This window comes from Cervus elaphus, chromosome X, assembly GCF_910594005.1.
Source record: "Cervus elaphus chromosome X, mCerEla1.1, whole genome shotgun sequence".
Taxonomy (NCBI): domain Eukaryota; kingdom Metazoa; phylum Chordata; class Mammalia; order Artiodactyla; family Cervidae; genus Cervus; species Cervus elaphus.
The window spans coordinates 131,518,375-131,541,124 of NC_057848.1; the positions used below are offsets into that span (position 1 = coordinate 131,518,375).

Consider the following 22,750-nt stretch of genomic DNA (forward strand, 5'->3'; position numbering starts at 1 on the left):
GAGGTTGCTTCAGGTACTGGCAAAGCACAGCCTCTTGCCTCCTGGGGCAGCAAGGCCCAGGCGCAGTGCTTCTAGCTGACATGGTTGCTGTGATTATTGTCCAATCTTATGAGTAGAGAGCAGCCATTTAATGCAGATGGTTTGAGCAATGTGTTTATGACATTTGTTTTGGGTACGTTTTCCCAGTGTGTTACCCTGGATGTTTTCCCAGTGTGTTAACCTGGACAAATAGGTGTGTGTGTGTGTGTGTGTGTGTTTGAACCCAGACTATTAATGGCCCAGAAAGCCAGATTGAACAGTCTAGGTGGTATGATCAGAAGCAGAGAAAATGCTAAATTTTTTCTGAGTGCTGGGTGTATTGTGATAAAAAGAATGTTTAGAACTCTTTGAAAGAGAACTTGTCCGAGTAAGAGATATTTTAATAAGCTGGGAACATGTCTCTGCATATAGATTTAGAGCCCTAATAAGAAAATGGTTGAACTTTTTCAACCTCTGAGAGTTTATGCCACTGTCTTAAAACCATAGTGCACTTGGATGGGAGGTGGGTGAAAGGAGTCAAGAGTACACACTTCCAGTTATAAAATAAATAAGTCATAGGGATGTGATATATAGCATGGTGACTGTAGTTAATAATACTATAGTACATATTTCAAAGTTGTTGAGAGAATAGATCTGAAAAGCTATCATCACAAGAAAAAAATTTTTGTAGCTAAGTGTGGTGATGAATGTTAACCAGACTTAAATGTGTTAGTCATCTTGCAATATATACAAATATCAGATCGTTGTGTCATACACCTGAAATTAATATTGTATGTCAATAAAAATGGCATATATTTTAAAAAATGGCATATATTTTGCAGGATTTTGTATATATGTAATATGCAAAAGATTACTTATATAATGCTATAACCTTCATTTTTCTTCCATTTAGCTATGGCAACATAAGCAATACACTCCGGTTTTTTGCAAAACTAATCACACACAAATGTGCTGATGTGGAAAGGATGTTTGTTATTTCATATTTTCTCAGTGATGACACAATTTCAGTGTTTGAACCCATAGAGAGGAATTCAGGTAAGAGACATACTACCCACAGCGATTTCCTCAGAACAGTGAACTGTCTCTTCATGTTGAAAGTTATGGAATATAATCTCATTTTTATAGCCTAGATGATCTAAAAGAGTGGCTTTCTTTTTTTTTTTTTTAACCACTAAAAGTTCATTTTACAAAGACCTCTTAAATGGGAACCCAGACATATAAAATGGTAAAAGAGGAATAGTTTTGGTTGGCTCAGGACTGGGGGACCCAGGACACCTCCTTTTTGACACTGTCCCCACTTCCTCTGTGGTCTCTGAGGCACCTCTGTGGAATCCAGTGGCTTCAAAATCATGGTCTGGCTGCCACCAATTCTGTGTACAGCTAGCAAGACAAGAATAAAATCTGTATTTGTGATAATATCACTTACAAAATAAGACAAGAATCCCTGATTAACAAATTTAATCTTCAGAGTCTATTTCCCTCTGGCCTTTGAGGCTGGTGCCAAGGTTCCAGCACCAAGGCCCATGGGATGGCCTTGCTGCAGTGCACTGATAGGGTGGCCATTGCTGAGGAAAGCTATTGATTTTGACTTACCAAATTATGGAACAGTAGGGCTCTGTACTTTGTCCCAGCATGTTTAAAATTTTTATCAGTGCTGAAGATACACATTTGGGAAGAATAGTCAGTGGTGTACTGGTTAACCGGCTCTCTGAAAAAAATTTAAAAGCTCTATTTTGTACCGTTTGTCAATTTCCATGATGTAAATACCCAAACCATGGCCAATTTCAAGCAACCAACAGTTTAACAACTGGCTTTCCAAATCCTTGAACATTAAACGATTAGCCCTTATGAGCTGGTAGGAGCCGCTCAGTACACCAATGAATCATGAATAATTTGTATAAGTAAGTTAGGCTCCACTTAGACAGATTTGAATAATGGACCAGATCTTAAAATATGAAGTCAAATAGGGATGATTATAAAGTCATGTTCCTGAAGGTCAAAAAATCACTTCTGTACATCTAGAATAGGGATGATATGGCTAAACAAATCACAGCATTCATAAAACAGGGTGATAGCAGTCAACTAGAAGCTTGCTGGTAATAACAGCAGCCCTGGCTGAGTACCTCCTGTTGTCCTTACAAGACCTTTATGAGGTTAAGTTTTGTGTTAATCTAGGTCCTCCAAGAGGCAAAGCCCAAGATGAGGTTAAATGTACAAGAGATTTATTAGGGGGATGGCGGGTGAGGAAAAGCATGGCAGGAGGCAGAAGAGGCCAGGAGCGCTGTCAGACTGCAGTATGCGTGTGTGACTCCTGTGAAGGACAGAGGAAAAGGGGAAGGTCTTAGACCACAGTGAAAGTCTTAAGAAAATTTTGGCAAGTCTGACTGGGCGTTCTGGAGCCAGAGTCACCAGTGCGAGGAGCTCCCATCTTGCCTGCCTTAGTCTGCCTACGTTGCTCAGTCATGCATTGGCAGCAGCCTGTGGGAAGCATGACCTCGGCACAAATCTGGGGATAGATTTCAGAACATAGCAGTTGGAGCCTTCTGTCAACTATGTTCCCCATAGCCAGCAACCTGAGAAGTACATTTTCATAGCCCCCCACAAATATTATTCCCATTTACCAGCGAGAATTTGGAGGGGCTCAGAGAGATTAAATGACTCCTAAAGATCATCCAGCAAGCAAGCGACAGAGCCAGGATGGACTACTACTCTTTGACTACAAAGCCTATGTCTTTCTGCCACCTGTGGTTTCTGAATATGGTAAAAGCATGAGGAAGCTGCTCTCCAGAGCTCACCTGGTTCCAGGATGTATCCACAGGGTTGGAGATTTCAGTTCAGTATCAGTTAGGAGATAGTGGAGTCCCACGTTTAACTCTGCTCACTGCTTGCCAAAACCCAAACAATGCCCAGAAGAGAGCAGAGGAAATGATGAGAATTCTGAGAAGTAAAAAAAAAAAAAAAAAGAATGGCGCATTATTTAAACATTTTGCCTGTAGAAACAAAGAGTTGAGGGAACTCCTATAATTATCTTCAATTAAATAACACCTTTCCAGAAACGGGGCATCTTTACATTTCATCTGTATGTCAGAAGATATGTATAAGACATCATCTGGGACAAATAGGTGGAAATAAACTCAGGTGAGAAATTTTCTACCTGATACAGTTCAGGCAGGCTCAGAAGATGTTCCTGTTATCTCAGTTTCCAGGATGCTTCTGGACATAGACCAAGTCCTCGCTCAGTGTTTATTTAAGTGTTTGGATTGGGAAGGGAGAGGATGGAGGAAAGAAAAGGCTGGAATGCCATGCCACTTTTCTTCTTTACACACTCACCTAGAAGTCTCATTTCTTCACCCACTGCCTCATTCTTCTTCCCTTAAAGACTTGAATGAATACGTTGAATGAGTTCACAAGTTCACATGTTTGAGCATGCAGTATCTCTAAAGGCAGGTTATCTGATTCTTTGAGGAACAAAACCTACTCGTTAACTTTTTTCTCTTTTTTCTACAGGGTATACTGGAGGGATGTTCTTAAAGAGAGTTCGTGTTAAGAAGCCTGGACAAGAAGTCTTTAAAAGTGAATTCTCGGAATATATCAAGGCTGAGGAGCTGTATGTTGGAGCCAAAGTGAATGTGAATGGCTACCTCTTTCTTTTGGTCAATGCTGATGAGTATACCTTGAATTACATGGAAAGGAATTCAGATAAGGTGAACTCATTTGGTATAATTCTTGACTTCGCCTCTCAGCACTCTGCAGTCTGTGTTTTCCTTACTCCAGGCCTTTTCTTCTTCGTCTTGCAACCAATTTTACATTGTGCATTCACACATGTGGGCATGAATAATGGATCTGCATGATTTGGCCGCAGGTCCCATCACAGAGGCCAGGGCCTGGTCTCCTCTGTTTATGTGCTGGGTTTGCTGCTGCCCAGCATCACGGATGCCAGGCACAGGCAGGAGGCAGGCCCAGGGTTGAATCAAGTTTCCTGGGTTTTCTGCTGATGCTGAAAATGTTTTCAGAAAGAAATTCAGCAATGATCCGAATGGAAGAAAACCTGGTGCCACACACTGTGTGCTGTCTCAGTTAATTGGCACAGGCCTGCAGAGAAGGCCAAGACCGGAACAAACAGAAACCCCAAGGGAACCCGACAGTTGCTGGGGTTGCAACTTCCCATAACAGGAGCCACCTGAGGCCTCAATGAGACTCCAAGGACAAATTGGCAACAGTGAGCTCCACAAGGTTTTCCATTTGAAATGACATGGCACATGGGTACTATTACTGAAAATACTATTATGACAGTGCTGTTTACTGAAAACATGTTGACAAAACCTTGATTTTAAGTGTGGATGAGTTCCATGTGCCAGCATGTGTATTTCAGAACCAATTATCTAAACTAGATAGATTGAGGAATCTATCTGGAAACTATTTTCAAAGTCTGCCTGTAAACAATAATACTTCTGTGCCAATTACATAGATACAGTGCCAACTCCATTTCATTTCATGTCAAATGCTCAGGGAGATGTTGCTAAGATCAGCCTCTGTGTACAACACGTTACCTGGATCAGTTTGGGTCCTCTGAGAAGCAGATCCCAAGACAGAATGATATGTGCAAGAGATGTATTGGGGGAAATGTGTATGAAGGATAAAGGAGGGAGCAGGAGTAGGTGGGGAGACTGAGATGTAGGTCTGACCCCTGAGAAAGGAGAGGGAAGGTAGGAGGATGGGGGTGAGAAGAACCTCAGACACATTGCAGCTCTGACAAAGTTGGCCAGGCTCACAGGGAGCCCCAGAGCACATACTGCGCATCAGAGAAATCCCATGTCATGCAGGAATGGCCCAGCTCTGGCGCCTCTTTCCTGCTCAGTCACTGGGTGGGAAGAGTCTGGGGAGACTGTGGCCTCTGGGGGAATCTCTGAAAGCTGCAGCGCTCCAGTGACCTGAAGGTGCCGCAGCAGGGGGCTGTCCGCTAACAGAACTCCTCTCTGCATGGTCTCTCTTGAGGCCAGGCCAGGGCAGCACCTTCCTGGGCTGCCACACCACCTCTGCATTTGCAGCACTAGGAACTTGAGCTAGCACAACACCAGGAATGGGTAGCTCTTCAAAAGTACTGAATTCAGGTGAGGGGCTCAGTAATAGGGCAGTTAAATTTCTGGAGACCAGCAGGCTTGGCAAGGAAACTTGACTCCTTGAAAGCGAGGGGCCTTAGACATGTGTCTTCCCTTTCCTCATCTTTAAAATGGGAGTACCAATGGTGCCTATTTCAGAGAATTGCTGTGAAGATTAGATGCGGTAATCTGTTTTAAGTGCTTATCTCTATGTGGCCCATAGGAGATGCAGTCAGTGCACAGTTTACAATAGCTATTGTAATTAGGGCTCCATTTTCAAACACAGTGCAAACCTGTACTTTAATATAAAATATATATAGCATGAATATGTATGTATGTATATATATATATGTATGTATATATGAGACATTAAGGGCTTTTCTCCTTTCCAAAAGAGAAAAGCAAGGTAGGACATTATCTGGTATCAGCACCCCAAGTAAAAACTGCATTTTCTTAAAGCTACCTTTAACAAGGACATTGTAAGCAGAGAAAGATTAATATCAGTCTGAGGGGTCTTTTTGTAAGAGCTAACAGATCCTATCATGGAAATAGATGAAAGGAAATGCAAAAAAGGGAGGGAATGCCACTGACCCACTCCCTCACCCCACCCCCAAAACCCCCTGGTGGCAGAGGGGGAACTTTATGTACCATCAACGTTTGTATTTCCATAATGAGTCTTCTCCTTTTCTAGCTCTTTGCTATAATATAATTACTTATAATGTCAATATAATTACTTATAGCCTTGTACTTTACTCAATCAAATAAGAAGTATTCTTACAGAGTCAAAAACCAAATCACAGTATAGGAGACAGGAACTGGGGGTCTCCTGGAGGGTGAATGTAGGGGACCACAGTGCCTGTAGACCTTTGGCACCCATCCTCTCTCTGCCCAGCGTATTGCCTGGTGGCCAATGGTTCCAGGAGTCCCACTCTAAAGATCTGGAGAAAATGGGATCCACTTATGCAACTTTGAATCCCCATTCTCTCCATTAGGCTCTCCCAACATGGTGGGCCAGAGTCCAAGGGTCAAAGGGGGGAGGCTGAGGTGGAAGTAGTGGTGCTTTTCTGACTCCTGTGACCTGCTGTCCTGTAAGCTCATTTCTCTCAGATCTGGGCCTGTGCTAATGTCACTTATTGTCCCAGAGCCTTAGCTGAAGAAATACAAATCTGGTCATGTCTTCTTTGTGTTGGTTTCTGTGGAAAGACAGAGCCAGCTAAGTCCAGGTTCATAGCATGAAGTCTCTTTGCTGGCCACCAGAATGATTAGGCTCCCTATCTTAAATATCTGTCTTTTCCTCCTCCTAGTTTCCCCTGAGCAACATTGAACTTGCCCTACAAAAGTTAAAAGAAGAAGAACCCAAATCCAGAGAGCTCAAGCAGGTGTTTATAGCTGCTGATTGTATGCACACAACGATGGTGGATTTTAATACATTCAGGTAAGCCACAGGCTGCTAGCAGTCATCTCATTGTCCAAAGAACAAAAAGGATGTTTTCCTCCCTAGCGTTTCTTCATTAATTTACTAGGTACTGTTTTTAAAAATTAAGAATTGGTATTTCTTTACGTTCGTATTACTTCGTGATCAAGTTTTGCCCATTTCTGGTAAATTTTATATATTTGCATATAAAAGAAATTCCTAGGGGAGAACAGAGAGACAAAAGCAGTTTAAGTCAGTTGGACACAGTGTCTTGTGAATCATGCAGGGCATTGAAGGATCAGGGGAGTGTCAGGAAGGCTGCATCTGAATGAGGAAGACTGAAAGCAGTGCAGCTGAGCACCCCCACCCTGCAAAGTGTGAGGAATGAAGAAGAATGATCCAGTTGGAAACGATAGTGGAGACTTCACTGATTATCAGAGAAAAGGAGCTGTGTATTCATCTGTGTGTAGGTATGCTCACATACACGTTAAGTACTTACAAAGACATGAAAATGTAGAAATTGAAGGGCAAATATAGGACAGAAGTTAGAAGTACTGTAAGAAATCATGAACAATAGAGATTTTTCTCTAAGGTTAAGCTGAATTTCTAGGACTGTCCAGTGACTGACCTAGGCAAATTTCCAAACAGCAGAAACACAAGGAAATTCAAATTCAGGGCCTGGTACAATTGTGAGATTTCTTAGCCTGAAAACAAAGTGAATGGAGCGTTTAGGAGAATGTAAATTAAATCATGGATGGAGGACAAAGGGGACTTTCTCTTTAGGCTGAGAATTCTGGCTCCTAAAAACAATAGTGGCTAAAAGCTATATAGGAAACTCGGCTTGATGCAGTCAAGATGCGGCTAAGAAATGAAGATGTGAGCCCGGGGGAGCGTGGCAGGGAGGTCTTTCTGACTTTGTGTCTGAAGTTGCCTGTTGTATCAATACCTGGTGACCCAAGCCCTCCATGAGGCCCACAGTATCCCTGGAGCTCATTTGTTCTTTCAACAAAGCTCTTTTGTATCTCCAAAACGTTCTTTTGAGTGCAGCAATCAGAGGACATATTTTTATTGTTTAGAATTCCCAAGCTTCTGGGATCAATAAGAATTTATAGTTCTTTGTTATTGTTCATGGCAGTACACATGTTCCTGGCCTTTTGGCAAATAAATGAAGGATGGGGTGAAGAGCACAGACAATTGCTCAGGCCGAGGACTAATGGATAGCAGTGGAGGGGAAAACAAATTTCCATCAGAAATGAGGGAGTGGTTTCGTTTTAGTATTTTGTGTTCTTTGCAAAAGCATCCATTCTCCTCGTACTCTAGCAGTGTCTCTTGGAAACACTTTAGTGAGTTTATGGGGCTTTGGGAGAAGCATGTAGGCCAGGCAGGAGATCCAAGGAGGGTAAGTTGTTCCGTGGATGGAGGCCTGACCCTAATTGTGGGTGGAATAAAGGACAGCCATGCCGTGTGATTGGAGGGTGACCTCAAGGCACCGGATGCTTTGAAAGAACAACTGCGAATATTTAGGGCGTCTCCTGGCCAAAAAATTCCTTAAGATGGAAATCAGATCAGGCCGTACCTGGCTTGAAAAACCCTTCAGTGGCTTGTGCTCATCCTTACAATAAGATCCAAATGTTTTATTGCAGCCAGCAGTGCCTTGAGTGATGCCACTCTGTATTTCCAGTGTTGTCACTTATTTTCTTCCCACCCTGTCCTTTGGCCCTGCTGACTGTCACTCACTTTCTCAAACACATTAAGCTCTTTCTGTTCTCCATGCCTCTGCACATGCAGTTCTCTCTGCTGGCAATGTCCATACGCCATCCTTTTCACGGCAAACCCTGGGACTCATTATAAATGCTGCTTCCTCAGAGGGGCTTTCTTTTTGACTATTCTACCTAAAGTGGATTTTTTTCTTAGCCCCGTGTTTATATTGGGTTGGCCAAAAAGTTTGTTGGCCAGCCCAATATTTTTCACTACCCCTGGCACACCTCGTAGTTACTTAATTTAGATAACTGTTATTGGTGTGTGTGTCCTGAAGTGTGTCTTCTCCTCCTAGAATATGAGCTTTCTTGAGGGGCAGGGTCCTCGACACCCCTGTTCACTGTCCTAAAACTAGCACCTTGCACTGGGCTAACTACATATCATAGTTCCTGAATGGAAGAGTGAGATTCTAGTATTATTTTGGGGGAGGGGTGTTCTAGTTTGGAAGTCAGCCCTCTTCGTTGCTCCTCACGCTCTTTCTGGGCAAAGGCAAAGGCACCACATAGTTGCTATCACACCACCTCCTAATTTAATTCTGTGCTTGGAGCTTTAACTAGCAAATATTTTTCTTTTATTTCCATGTGTATGTATATGGATATACTCTGGCTCTTCTCACCAGAACATAACCTCTTTGAGGGCAAGGAACTTCTCTTTCTTGTTTTTTGCTTTAGGCTCATCACTTTTCACCATGCCTTGTTGAGTAGCTCTATTTTATCCAGTCTGCCCTGCTTTGCCTGTTAGCTGAAGGTTGAGTGCTCCCTTTAGCTCCTCAGGCTCAGACCTTTTTCCTGAATTATAGATCTGGAAATATGAAGGCTTTCAGGACATCTCCCCTTTGGATCCCCATTAGGCCTTCCAAAATAACTTTCCCTAAACTGACCTCATTTTCTTCCCCCATACAGTTGCAGTTGGGGACCCTATCTTGGTAAAGGCCACCAGACTTGTCCCCAGGGCCTGAGCCAGGGTCTGCCTTGTCTTTGCCCTCTCCCCTACCTTGACCTCTCCCACCCTCTTGAAATCGTATTTTTTAAACACCCTCTCTCCATCCCCAGCTTCACTGTTGCAGTTTGGCTTTTCATCTTTTCACTAGTCTCTTGAAAGCTGCAAAACTGATCTTTTCTTAATGTTCACCCTCCAAAGCTTTGCCAGAATGACCTCCCTAAAGTCTTATCATATCGTTCCTTGGCTCTAGGGCAAATCCCCAACCTGTTAGTGTTTCCTGTGAGTTTGGTCATGAGCTGACCCTTGCCAACATCTCTTCCCTTATCTCACTGTAAGAATTATTCTTTTGTAGAAGTCACCACTTATTGAGTACTTACCATGGGCCATGCATCATGTTAAATGCTTTTCCTGTATCATTCACTTGTAGCCCCTCTTGAGTTGTTTACTTCCCTGCCTCCACAATTGGTTCCTGCCAAGTACAATAGATGTTTGTTGAATAATTTAATGAAAGGTCCTATTTCTCAAGGAACATTCTCTCTAAAGCTTGCAGCAAACACGTAAATAATTGATTACCTTGCGCTGGGAAAGGGAACTCTGTCTCTGACTGTAGGGGTGTCAGGGAGAGCTAGTCCCAACCCTCACAATTCAAGTGACTTAGGCAACTTGCTTCACCTACTTGCATCTCACTCTTTTGTCCATATAATGATCTCTAAGGTCTCTTTCAGATGCTGACATTCTGAAACTCTTCAAATGTAGGTTTTATTTTTAATTTTTTAAATTTTTAATTGGAAGAGAATTGCTTTACAATGTTGTGTTGGTTTCTGCTATGCAACAGTTTGAATCAGTCATTATTATATATGTATCCCCTCCCTCTTGCGCCTCCCTCCCTGGTCCCATCCCACCCCTCTGGGTCATCACAGAGCACCAGGCTGGGCTCCCTGTGTCATAGAGCAGCTTCCCACTAGCTATCTCTTTTATACATGGTAGTGTATATATGTCAGTGCTACTCTCTCAATTCCTCTCCTTTCCCTGCTGTGCCCACAAATTTGTTCTCTACTTCTGTGTCTCCATTTCTTCCCTGTAAATAGGTTCATCAGTACTGCTTTTCTAGATTCCATATGTATGCGTTAATACATGATATTTGTCTTTCTCTTTCTGGCTTACTTTACTCTGTATAACAGGCTCTAGGTTCATTCACCTCACTACAACTGACTCAAATTCATTCCTTTTTATGGCTAAATAATATTCCACTGTATATATGTACCACAGCTTCTTTATCCTTCATCTGTTGATGGACATCTAGGTTGCTTCCATGTCCTGGCTATTGTAAATAGTGCTGCAGTGAACACTGAGAAATGTGTGTCTTTTTGAATTGTGGTTTTCTCTGGGTATATGCCAAGTTGTGGCATTGCTAGGTCATATGGTAGTTTTATTCCTAGTTTTTAAAGAAATCTACATACTGTTCTCCATAGTGGCTGTATCAATTTACATTCCCACCAACAGTGCGATAGGGTTCCCTTTTCTCCACATCCTCAAGGAGACTATAAACAAGATGAAAAGACAGCCCTCAGAATGGGAGAAGATAATTATAAATGAAGCAACTTGACAAAGGATTAATCTCTAAAATATGTGAGCAGCTCATAAAGCTCAATATCAGAAAAACAAATAACCCAATCAAAAAGTGGGTGGAAGACCTTAACAGATATTTCTCCAAAGAAGACATACAGATGGCCAGTAAACACATGAAAAGATGGCCAACATTGCTGATTATTAGAGAAATGCAAATCAAAACTACAATGAGGTATCACCTGACACCAATCCAAATGGCCCTCATCAAAAACTATATATAAACAATAAATGTTGGGGAGGATGTGGAAAATGTAGGTTTATAAATACACTTGTCAAATGTTCCCTTTTCATATCTGTGTTGAACTGGCAGAGGCAGGATTGCAGTGTAGGCCTCTGGGATTCATGTCTGTGGCCCTGCTTCTCTCCCCGGCTTACATACTTGGCCCTCTCAGTATGTACTTGGGCCTCAGAGCCCAGACTTGATGCTCTGGACAATGGTCCAAGCCTCGGGCATTTCCTTTATTCTCAAGGAAACCATCCTATCTCTGCATAAGGTGCCATGGTTAATAATGGATTAGTGGATTAACCTGTTAGTGGATTAACCGGGCCTTCCTGAGATATTTGTCTCAAAATGGACCTGAAGAATGCAGGGACAGGTGGAAACAGAAGGCAGTTTGGGGAGGGAGCATTTCTTTTCTCCTCTGCCTCTAGGCTGGAACTATTTCTCTGGGCCCCTTTTTTCATGGTCTGCCACATGGGCCTGTGAGCACTGTCAGTTGTTATTGAAGGAGTGCAGAGAGCTGTTCTCAGAGCCTTGATTCCTGATGGGCAGATTTTAGCAGCGAGCCAGACAGGGACAAGGCTTAGCAGGGCTAGTGTTTTGTGAAATTGGAAACATGGGCAGAGTGAGGCTTCTTGATGTGGGCCCTGGACTCTGAACCCCAGGCAACAGCAGCAAGGAGGGCCCTGTGCCAGGGAAGACGCGGCCAGTCCCTCCCTCCAGCCACCTCCCCGAGCCTTGATCTTCCCATCAGAGATGACACCTGCCCCATGTAGCCTGCATGTATTTTGGATTTCTGCGAGCTCAGTGCTCACTTCTTTTCCCCACCTGGGCTCCAGCCTTAGAGGGCAGGACACATGGCCAGTTCACCCTGGTGTCTTTCCCAGATACTTCCAGCACCCAGTGTCTCAGGCCTCAGTGAATGTAATGAATTATTAAACCATTCTTTCTCAGACTCCTGTTGTCAATTGCAGGATCAAGAGATTTCCTGTGAGTTTCCATGTGATAAATTCCTTCTAAGATTTAGAGCCTCAAGGAAATTTTTGTTCTTGTAAATGTAAAATTCTTCCTGAAAGAGGTGATATAATGTAGTAAATAGATCCGATTTTTTACTTGTTTAGTCGCTAAATCATGTCTGATTCTTTCACAACCCCATAGACTGTAGCCCGCCAGACTCCTCTGTCCATGGTATTTCCCAGAAAATAATACTTGAATGGGTTGCCATTATCTTCTCCAGGGGATCTTCCTAACCCAGGAATCGAACTCACGTCTCCTGCTTGGCAGGCAGCTTCTTCACCCTAGTGGCTCAGTGGTAAAGAATCATCAGCCTGCCAAGCAGAAGACCAGGGTTCAATTCCTGGGTTGGAAAGATCCCCTGGAGAAGGGAATGGAAACCCACTCCAGTATTCTTTCCTGGAAAATCCCATGGATGGAGGAGGCTGGCAGGCTACAGTCCATGGGGTCTCAAGAGTCAGACACATGCATTCAAATCTCAGCTCTGCCATTTTTCATCCTGATGTCCTTGCGTAAGTTGTTGAAGAACATTTTCACCTACAAAATGGGGATAGTTATAATACCTACTACACAGAGCTGTTGTGATGAATAAAGCTGATAACGTATGTAAAATTCTTACTGTAGCACACTGTAGTGCACTAGAAAGTGCATTGTAGCGAACACTAGAAAATGAAAACTCTTTATCTCAAGAGTTGGGATAGTTCAAAATAGTCACTGAAAATAGTAGCAATCTATGTCCTATTTGCAGTATTTCCGTAAGTTGTTTATTTACTCTTGATAGAGTCATTGAAAACATTCTTTAATAAATGAGGTTGGAAGAAGCCCTTAAAAAACTTGGAGACCATGAAGGTGGAAAATAAAGATTGTTGGTGGACCAAGGTTGGGAAACATTAATCCACTCCATTACTGTCCTTTAACTTCAAGGAAGAAGATTGTAAATTTAGTGCTTAGAGCATTGTGATGATCTCATCCTGATTTATCTCATACAGTTATCTCTCCTTTTATGTGGTTTTGATCTTTTTTTTAACAGCACTGTGTACATTGTTATTGGTGTTTTTATTGTAAGTCTAACATCTTTTAAGGAAGCCACTGGTCTATGAATCTATATGAACAGAAGGAAAAGGCAAATTCCAAAAGTTTTGAAACCTGTATTCTCATGTTGAACCAAATAGACTCTTTGACAGCACCCATACCATATATTTGAGATGCCAGCCTCAGCATACATTTTGAAAACATTTTGAACCTTCCTAAAAGCATTAAACATAAACGATGTGATGTCATAGGAAAAAATGCTGGCCTGGGATTCAAAAAGACTGAGATCTTTAATTTGTTTCTTTCACTGCCTGATGATATTGTTTGTATTGGTGAAGGCAGGCTTAGTTTTTAAAAAAGCAGAATCCTCCCTGGCTAGTTAAGCAGGAAAGGAATTAACTAAAAGGATCCTGGGTGGTTCACAGTATCTTTGGAAGGGCTGGAGAAATAAGCTCGAGGCTCAGTTCTAGGAACAGTGCCCAGAAGTGGGTTGTAGAACTTGTCTGATGGGAAAATGGCCCCTGTTCCTACTGCACCACCCACACTCATTGCTACATTTGCACTGCTGCCAATTTTATCAACTCAATTCAATTTTATCACAGCCATCACTACCAGTACTTTTGGCAACCTTGTGTCCGATGCTACCCCTGAAAGTTGGACCCCTTGTGACCCCAAATGTGGCCCATACTTAGCTGTTACTCTTCCAAGTCAAAGTCTCATGTAAGCTTCCCTGATTGGCAGATCCTCGGTCATTGGCATGTTTCTAATTGCAAGGAAGGCTGGGAAATTAAGCTCTGACTTCCATGTTGGATTGACGGAGAATAGAATGTGGTAATTTCCCCAAATAGAGATGGGGGATTTAAAAGGTACCCTTTTCATTTACCATGATGGCAAACTCAAGCCAAGATGAGCCAAACACGGGGCATAAAATGTCAGTAATTAGGAACTGAGCTCCTTGTTTATGAACAAACAAAACACTTGCCTGGTTTTAGCACTTTGCAAATACCATTCTGATCCACCCAAGTAGCTAAACAAAATAGAAACTTCTTCCCTATATCCCACTATTTTTGCAATCTCTGACACACCTTTCTGAGTTTAAATTGCCTTGAAGGCATTGGATTACTTTCAAGTTCATAGATTTTGATAGCTGGCAGTTGTATTTTGTTTGGCTTGTGTTTGTTTTTTTTTAATTAAGAGTTTAAAGATAAAAACCTATATTTCTGTCTCCTCTTGAAAAATAGAAAGTGGGCCTACATTTCCCCATGTCAATAATCAGTAGGGTAAATGGCAGCTGTCCCTCTCAGACTCTGCCTGTTCTTTGCATTTTTCCCTCCATCCCTACAATTCCTTCTTGTCTAATGTGTGTGATGTGTGTGTTCAGTCGTGTCCAACTCTTTGCGACCCCGTGGACCCACCAAGGGTGGGTAGCCCACCAGGCTCCTCTGCCCATGGGATTTCCCAGGCAAGAATACTAGACTGGGTTGCTGTTTCCTCCTCCCCGGGATCCTCCCAACCCAGTGATTAAACCGACCATCTCCTGAATTGACAGGTGGATTCTTTACCACCGTACCACCTGGGAAGCCCTGTTGTCTTATGCCTTCTCCCATTTATCTTATTTTCATATCCCAGAAGGTACTTAACTAGGTAGTCCTTGGACTGGATAATTTTAAGGTCCCTTTGTGCCCTAGGTATAGTGGAAATAGGTAATTAGGGATGATTGTGTAAATAGCTCAAAGTGGAACTGAAGACTGATTTTTAAATTAGAACCCAAATGTGATTATATATCTAAAGGTCTAAAAGACTCAATTTAAAAATGGTTAGAACTATTCATAATATTCAGGAAAAGTAGCTCAATACAAGAAAACTACATAGAAAGCAATAATTTTACTTTATACTAATAATAAACAAGATCTTATGCAATGGGGGATACTATTTGCTATACCAACAAATATTATGAAATACCTGGGTGCTATGAAATTGGATGAGAAATGTGTAAGACTAAAATGAATACAGTTGTATACATTTCCTGATAGCTCAGTTGGTAAAGAATCTGCCTGTAATGCAGGAGATCCTGGTTCGATTCCTGGGTCAGGAAGACCCACTGGAGAAGGGAAAGGCTACCCACTCCAGTATAATGGCCTGGAGAATTCCATGGACTGTATAGGCCATGGGGGTTGCAGACTCGGACACAACTGAGTGACTTTCATTCACTTCACATACATTAGTATGTCATTGTGCCAAAAAGAATTAAAATTTGTTTGATTTCCCTGGTGGCTCAGACGGTAAAGCGTCTGCCCACAATGCTGGAGACCTGGGTTCAGTCCCTGGGTCGGGAAGATCTCCTGGAGAAGGAAATGGCAACCCACTCCAGTATTCTTGCCTGGAAAATCCCATGGACGGTGGAACCTGGTAGGCAACAGTCCATGGGGCTGCAAAGAGTCGAACACGACTGAGCAACTTCACTTTCAAAATGAATACAGTTCGAAAACTTTATTATCTCTCTGAATTGGAAGACACTAATTTAAAAATTCTACCCTTGGGGTTCGGCTCGCAGCTCCACCAAGAGACAGGAGTGGGGGCGGGGGTCTGTTTGACTGGGGGCTTCGGCTTTTGTTCCAGGTTGGCCAGCAGCGGCAGCACCCGGGCGCCCCCTGCAGGCAGCGGCGGCCGCAGCCACGGGCGGAACAGAAGTGCGCCCGGGCTCGGTGGAGTTAGGCCCGGAGGAGCGGCGCGGCAAGGAAGACTAGGGGTCCGGGGATGGCGGCAGCACCGCAGGCTTGGGCGCAGGGCCTGGTGCGGTGCTCAGTGGCCGCCTGCCGCCTGGCACTGCTGCAGATATTCCGCTCACAGAAGTTCCCCTGGGACAAGCTGGAGCGGCTGGACCGGCACTACTTCTTCCGTTTGAACCGGAACAACTTCACGATGCTCATGGCTGTGTTGGTGCTCTTGTGCGCGGCGCGGCTTCCGCTGCAGCTGCCCTACCTAGCCATCCTAGTGGCCACCATGGGTGTGATCCTCGTCTTGGCCATGCTCTGCAACCGCACTGCCTCCCACCAGGACCACATGGGCCTGGCCTTCTAAGCGCTCATCGCCATCACGCTGGCCGTCCCGGTGGTGGGCCTGCTGCTGCTCCAGCCGCGCATCGCCTCCAAGGGCATCTGGTGGACTGTGTCCTTCACTACCGTCTATACGCTCCTGCCCGTGTGCATGCGGGCTGCGATACTCAGCGGGGTGCTCCTGTCTGTCCTCCATCTGACCATCGCCCTGCGCTCCAACACCCAGAATCAATTCCTGCTCAAGCAGGTAGGGGCCCACCTGGGCACAGGGACTGGATAGTGGGGTGTGCAGGCCTTGGCCTGACTCCAAAGAGAGGCAACCCACCTTCATCCTTTAAACTAGTGAGAAGATCCAGAGAGACATGGATCTGCCAGCTGTGTGGTGTCTTCTGGCCTCTGACCCCCCTCTGAGCCCCAGGATCTTCTTTCCTTCACAAAAAGAGTGCTCTTCTATGTATTGTTCCCGCTGGTAGAAGACAGACCAAACCGTGTCCATTATTGTAGGGATGCTAATGAGGAAGGCGGGTTTGGCTCTCCAAAGGTCCCCTTCTCTTCCTGTGCTTCTGTCCCTAAATATAAGGCACCTGACCGAAGTGGTTGGACCCTTTAGTCCCTCTCCCAGCCTCTCCCTCAGGAGAGCCACTGACAGTTTGTAGTGAACTCAGTTGAGTCCTGGATGGAGGGTTGATGAGAGAAACCCTAGGTACTCTTTGCCCAGTCTTAGGGAGGAGAAATGATAACCCTGCCAGTTGTGAGGCTCGGGGGTTGAGAGCTGGAAATATACCTGAAATTGAGGAAGGACTGACAAGTGAGTTTCATTTGCAAAGTGCCTGGCAAGCTAAAAAGCTGCCTTCAGCAAAAGTGGGAAGCAACCTTTGTGTGTGGTGACATTCTCCTCCTGGCCTGAGCAGAAAGCTAGGGTTGTATGTCAGGACCCCTTCACATGGGTGCTCCTGATTATTGCTTGTGGTGGGGGCTTTTTATCACTCCTGAGATGAGTTAGGTGAGCCTTGAATGATGGGATTAGGAGGAAATAAAACTTCTGGCTGGTTAAAAAAATTCTAATCTGTCCAAATTAATCTAGATTTGAATAGATTCTAATCAGAATTACAGTTCTGTTCTTAGATTCGGTTTTGTTTTGCAGGGTTGAGGGAGAGAAATTGGCTCATTGATTTTTGAGGTTCCTCAAAAAAAATCAGGGATTGAAAAAAATATTGAAAAGGGAGAATGTTAAAGTCCAGATACTAGAATTTATATAATTGATAGATATTTGAAAACACTTTACTGTTAGTGAATTAAACTATCAGTGAAATAGAGTATAAAGCCCATAAAAGATTCATTATTGTGGATTTTACTGTAGGGTACAGAGAAATTCTCAAATCAGTGGACAAAGAATAGATTAATAGTAAAGGTTCTAGTGACAGTTGATTAGGAAACATTTAATACATTTTAATTTTGTGGTAGGTAGGGCACAGTTGCCAAAAAACATAAAAGGAAAAATTGACTGTATTCACTACAGGAAAATTTTCTATTTCTCTATAGCAAAAAAGTACTGTCAACAAACTGAAAAGATAAGAGATAGACTGAGAGAAAATAGTTACAACCAATGTAAGAACCAGGGGATTGACATTAAGGATTTATGAAAACGCCTGTAAAATCAGCAGACAAAAATGGCTTAAGGACAGGAATAAACAGTTCTCAGAAGCAATACAAATAGCTTTTAAACCTATGAAAAGAAACCAAATAATCACACAAGCTGAAACAATAATGAAATAGAGTTTCCACATATTGTATTAGTGACATTTAAAAAGAATAATATAACTGGCTCCAGATGAGCATGTGGGATAACAGGTACTTTCATTTTCTATTGATAGGAGCTTAAATAGGTTCAGCATTTTGGAGGGTAATTGGCAATATCTAATGCTGAGACTGTGTTACCTAGTAATTGCATGTTTAGAAACTTTTTACTCAGAAAAATTTTGACAAGTAGGTTGTTACAGATGTTTGTGTGTGCACTCAAACAATATTTATTGCAGCAAAATTTATAATAGCAAAAATCTGGAAAAAATCAAATGTCCAACTCTAGGGGAATAGTTGGATAAATTCTTCTGCTTTGGTTTAAGACTGTACTATTTAGCCATTAGGTCTTACCTAGTGGCTCAGTCAGTAAAGATTCTGCCTGTAAGGTGAGAGAACTGGGTTCAGTGTCTGAGTGGGGAAGATCCCCTGGAGAAGGAAATGGCAACCCACTCCAGTATTTTTGCCTGGAGAATTCCATGGACAGAGAAGCCTGGCGGGCTACAGCCCATGGGGTCACAAAGAATCAGACACGACTAAGTGACTAACACTATTTAGCCTTTAGAAAGGATGAGATATGCCAAATACGCGTACTTGAAAAAATCTTCAGTGCATTAGTCAGGATTGGTTAAGTAATGCTGCAGTAATTAACCCCCAGATCTCAAGGAATTAAATCAATAAGGGTCACTCTGTGTGTATCCATTGTTGTCAGACGGAGCTTTGTTCATAATAGTCACTCAGGACTGAAGTTGACAGAACAGCCACTACCTGAAATGTACCAGAGAGAGAAGAGAACTTTGGAGGGTCAAGACCAATAAATCTCAGCTGGGAAGAAAAACATCATTTACACTGTCAGTCCATTGGCTAGTGTGAGTCACATGGCTCCACCCATATATTCAGAAGAAAGAGGGAAACCAGATGCTAGATAAACAGCACTAATGGCTACCATATATATGTCATGCTGTTTTGTAGATAAAGCAAAATTCAGAAGTCTGTATAATATGATCCTATTTATGCCAAAAATCTAAAGGTTACATGTATATTTATATAAATATTTCAAGGATTGTGTATCCTTTGAAGAAATCTTAGCAGGCTGCACACCAGCCTGCCTCATTCTTTGATATATTTCTTAAACAATGAGCAATTGTGAAAAAAAAAATTAAAAAGATAAAAACAAATAAAGCTCAAGCAAATAGAACCAAAAAGCCTGGGCAAAGAACAATGAGCATTTTCTGTTTCTTGCTTCAGTTTTCAGAAAGAGCTAATGGCAAATGCTGGCAGAATGTTTTGAGCAAAAGTCAAGAGTCTCAGAATCATAAAGCAGGATATGAGTTGTTCCACTTGATGCTCTACTCTGATTATTGATTTAATTTTAATGTGTTTACTTAAAATTCTTGCATTATGGGCTATAATATTTTTTATTTATGCTTTAAAATCCCAGAGCTTTGAAAGTAAATTTGGGATGGAATAGTTTTTATAACTTTCAAATTCTTATCAAATTAACAACAAAGTCTTACCCCTTTATTTTCCCCACTTACACTGTATCACTAATATTTTACTGTATTTGCTTTATCTTGCATGTCTTCATTCACACACCCCTCTATCCATCCATTAATCCATCTTAACTTTGATGCATTTCAAAGAAAATTTCACAGACATCAGTTATTTCCTTCTAAATATATCAGCATGTTTACCATTTATTTACATTTTTTCCCTTTTGATGTAAAATTTATTGTTAATAAAATGGATAAACCTAAAGTATACATTTGCTTAATTTCGACAAATACACCTGTGCAACCCAAATCCCTGTTAAAACATACAACATTACCATCCTGATCCTAGTCAATCCCTGCCCACCCTCCATCCAAGGAGCAATCACTTTTCTGATTTTTTTCACAGTAAATATATTTTTTCTGTTCTAGAATTTCATGTAAATGGAATTACACAGCATGTATTCTTTTGTGGATTCTCTTAAGTATGATTTTGAGATTTATCCATATTGTTGAGTGTATCAGTAATTCATTCGTGATTTGTACTGCTCAGTAGTGAATACTACAATTTGTTTATTCTCTCCCCTGCTGATGAACATCTGGGCTATTTCCAATATTGGGCTAATATGAATAAACCTGCTCTCGACATTCTTAGGCAAATATTTTTGTGAACATAATTTTTTTTTCTCTTGGTTATGTAACTATGAATGAAATTGCTGGGACATAGGTATGTGTTTAGTTTTTAAAGAAGCTGCCAGACTTATTACCAAAGAGGTTATACCAGTTTACATTTCCCCTAACAATGTACAGAGGGTCTAATTGCTTCACAGCCTTATCAACAATTTGGTATTATTAGGCTTTTTAATGTAAACCATCTGGTAGATATGTAGTAGTGTCCCATTGTAGTTTAATTTGCATTTTTCTGATAACCCTTGATGTTGAACACTTTTTTTCATGTGTTTATTGGCTCTTTGAGAGGTACAGACTGTGAGAGATGGTGAGGGACAGGGAGGTCTGGCTGTGCTGCAGTCCATGGGGTCACAGAGTTGGACACGACTTGGCATCTGAACAACACTGACTCTTTGTATATTTTGTGAGGTCTCTTTTCAGATCCTTTGCCAAATTTTATTGATCGCTTGTTCTATTATTATTGAGGTGTGCTGTGCTATTATATTTCTCTAATAGCTTTATGATTTTAGCTTTTACTTTTGAGCCTGTGATTCATTTCAAATTATATTTTATATATGCTGTTGGATAAGCATGAAGGTTTATTATACTTAAATTCTTAAAATGCTTATTTGAAAATTTTCTATTATATACCAGGATTATTTTATGTTAAAGTAAAAAATTCCAGAGCTTTAAAATATAATTTTGAAATGTTTAAAATGTTTTCAAATTCTTATTAAATTGGTGACTATCTTACCCTTTCATTTTCTTCTTCTTCTGTGACTTAGTTTTTAAAAAAATTTTTTGTTGGTGGAAAATTGCTTTACAATGTTATATTGGTTTTTGCCGTACAACAATGTGGATCAGTCTTATTTATATGCATATATCTCCTCCCTTTTGAATTTCCACCAACCACCCCCCACCCCCTGCATCCCACCCTTCTAGGTCATCACAGAGTGCCAGATTGAGCATCCTGTGTTATATAGCAACTTCCCACTAGCTATCTGTTTTAATCTGATAGTGTATATATATTAATGCTACTTTATCAATTCGTCCCACACTCACCTTTGCCCACTGTGCATGACTTAGTTTTGACTATTAAAATGACAAATTCTCCTTTGAAAAAGAAACTGAAGTGCTAATCTTTTATACTTCCGATAATTTCCTTACATAGTACATTTCCACTTCTTGAGGATTGATGTATCCTTGCTACATTAATATCCCAATTAACTGAGGAATGCCAGGTACCATTGGTCTTGTTAACCGAAGGAACCTATTACACGTGTGACAAATTGTATTTTCCAAAGATGGCTACAACAGTGTCCCATCCAAAATGTTCATCTACAATGTGAACTTGAAAGTTCTTTCATTGATAGATGGGCTCCGTGTCATTTCCCCTTGAATGTTGAGTGGCTTAGTGATTCACTTCTAACCAATAGAATGCAACAGAAGTGATGCTGTGTAATGTCTGAGGCCAGGTCAGAAAAAATGATGCAACTTCTAAATTGTCTGATTTAGACAATGCAATTGTCTAAATTGTCTGACACTTGCTTTTGCAGCCCTGTATTACCATGTAAGGAATTCTACCACCTTGAAGCTGCCATGCTATGTAGTCCAAGCTACATGGTAATTCACGTGACAGCCCAAACTGAAATCTCAGCTGATGGCTCTTGCTATGCACTTGATTTATGAGCATAGATACCTTCACACAGGGCTTCCCTGGTGGCTCAGTGGTGTCAAGATTATGACTGCAGTGCAGGAGACACAGGTTCAATCCCTGGATCAAGAAGATCCCCTGGAGAAGGAAATGGAAACCCACTCCAGTATTCTTGCCTGGGAAATCCCATGGACAGAAGAGCCTGGTGGGCTATAGTCCATGGGGTTGCAAAAGAGTCAGACATGACTTAGCAACTAAACAGACAGACCTTCACATAATTCAAGCCCTCAGTTACAGAATCTTCCAACTTGAAACTCCAGACATTCTTTTGTGCCCTGTCTGAATTCCTGATCCACAGAATCCATGAGCATAACAAAATAGTTGTTTTAAGCTGTTGATTTTTAGGGCAATTTGTTAAACAGCCATATTGACTGAAGCAGCATGCAGCAACACATTTTGATAATATGCGGCCCTCAAATTAAGTATTTGATGTTTGATTTTTTTGAGAGACAGTCTGATATCTTTTAGTACCTCAGAGTCATGACTTCCCAGTCCTTTAATTGCAGAAGTGGAGAAATCCTGTGCCATGTCTTAGAAGTTACTCTTGTGAAAAGATCTCCACATCAGTTAGAATGCAAAATATGCTGGGTAGGGGAAAAAAAGTATCAAAATTATCCTTTGTATGTGTACCTTCCATCTGGAAGAATAGTAGTAAAATTTCCTTCTACGTGAACTGAGCAAGGTGAGGTGGGGGTGGGTGCTTTTGTGAAGTTAGGTATGTTTTCCATACAAAGAAGAAGATGTGGTCTCATTTTCCAAGAACACATTTAATTTTTAAACACTAATTTATTTTTAAATTTACATACACTGAGATTCACTCTTTTTTGGTGCCCAGGGTTCTATGATGGAGATAAATTCCAAGAGTTGTGCCACCACA

At 41.8% G+C, this 22,750-nt stretch overlaps 1 protein-coding gene and 1 non-coding gene across 3 annotated transcripts in view; both read left to right on the plus strand.

Moving 5' to 3' along the window:
- The window catches only part of EFHC2 (EF-hand domain containing 2), a 245,740-nt gene that overhangs the window by 145,441 nt on the left and 77,549 nt on the right, over window positions 1-22,750 (plus strand). For both annotated transcript variants that reach the window (XM_043897067.1, XM_043897068.1), the window contains exons 9-11: window positions 932-1,074; window positions 3,547-3,743; window positions 6,443-6,573. In XM_043897067.1, the coding sequence (XP_043753002.1) occupies window positions 932-1,074; window positions 3,547-3,743; window positions 6,443-6,573 (471 nt within the window). The remainder of the gene's footprint in view (window positions 1-931; window positions 1,075-3,546; window positions 3,744-6,442; window positions 6,574-22,750) is intronic.
- TRNAY-GUA lies at window positions 15,171-15,243 on the plus strand. Its single transcript has one exon. It is a non-coding gene; the product is annotated as a tRNA-Tyr (tRNA).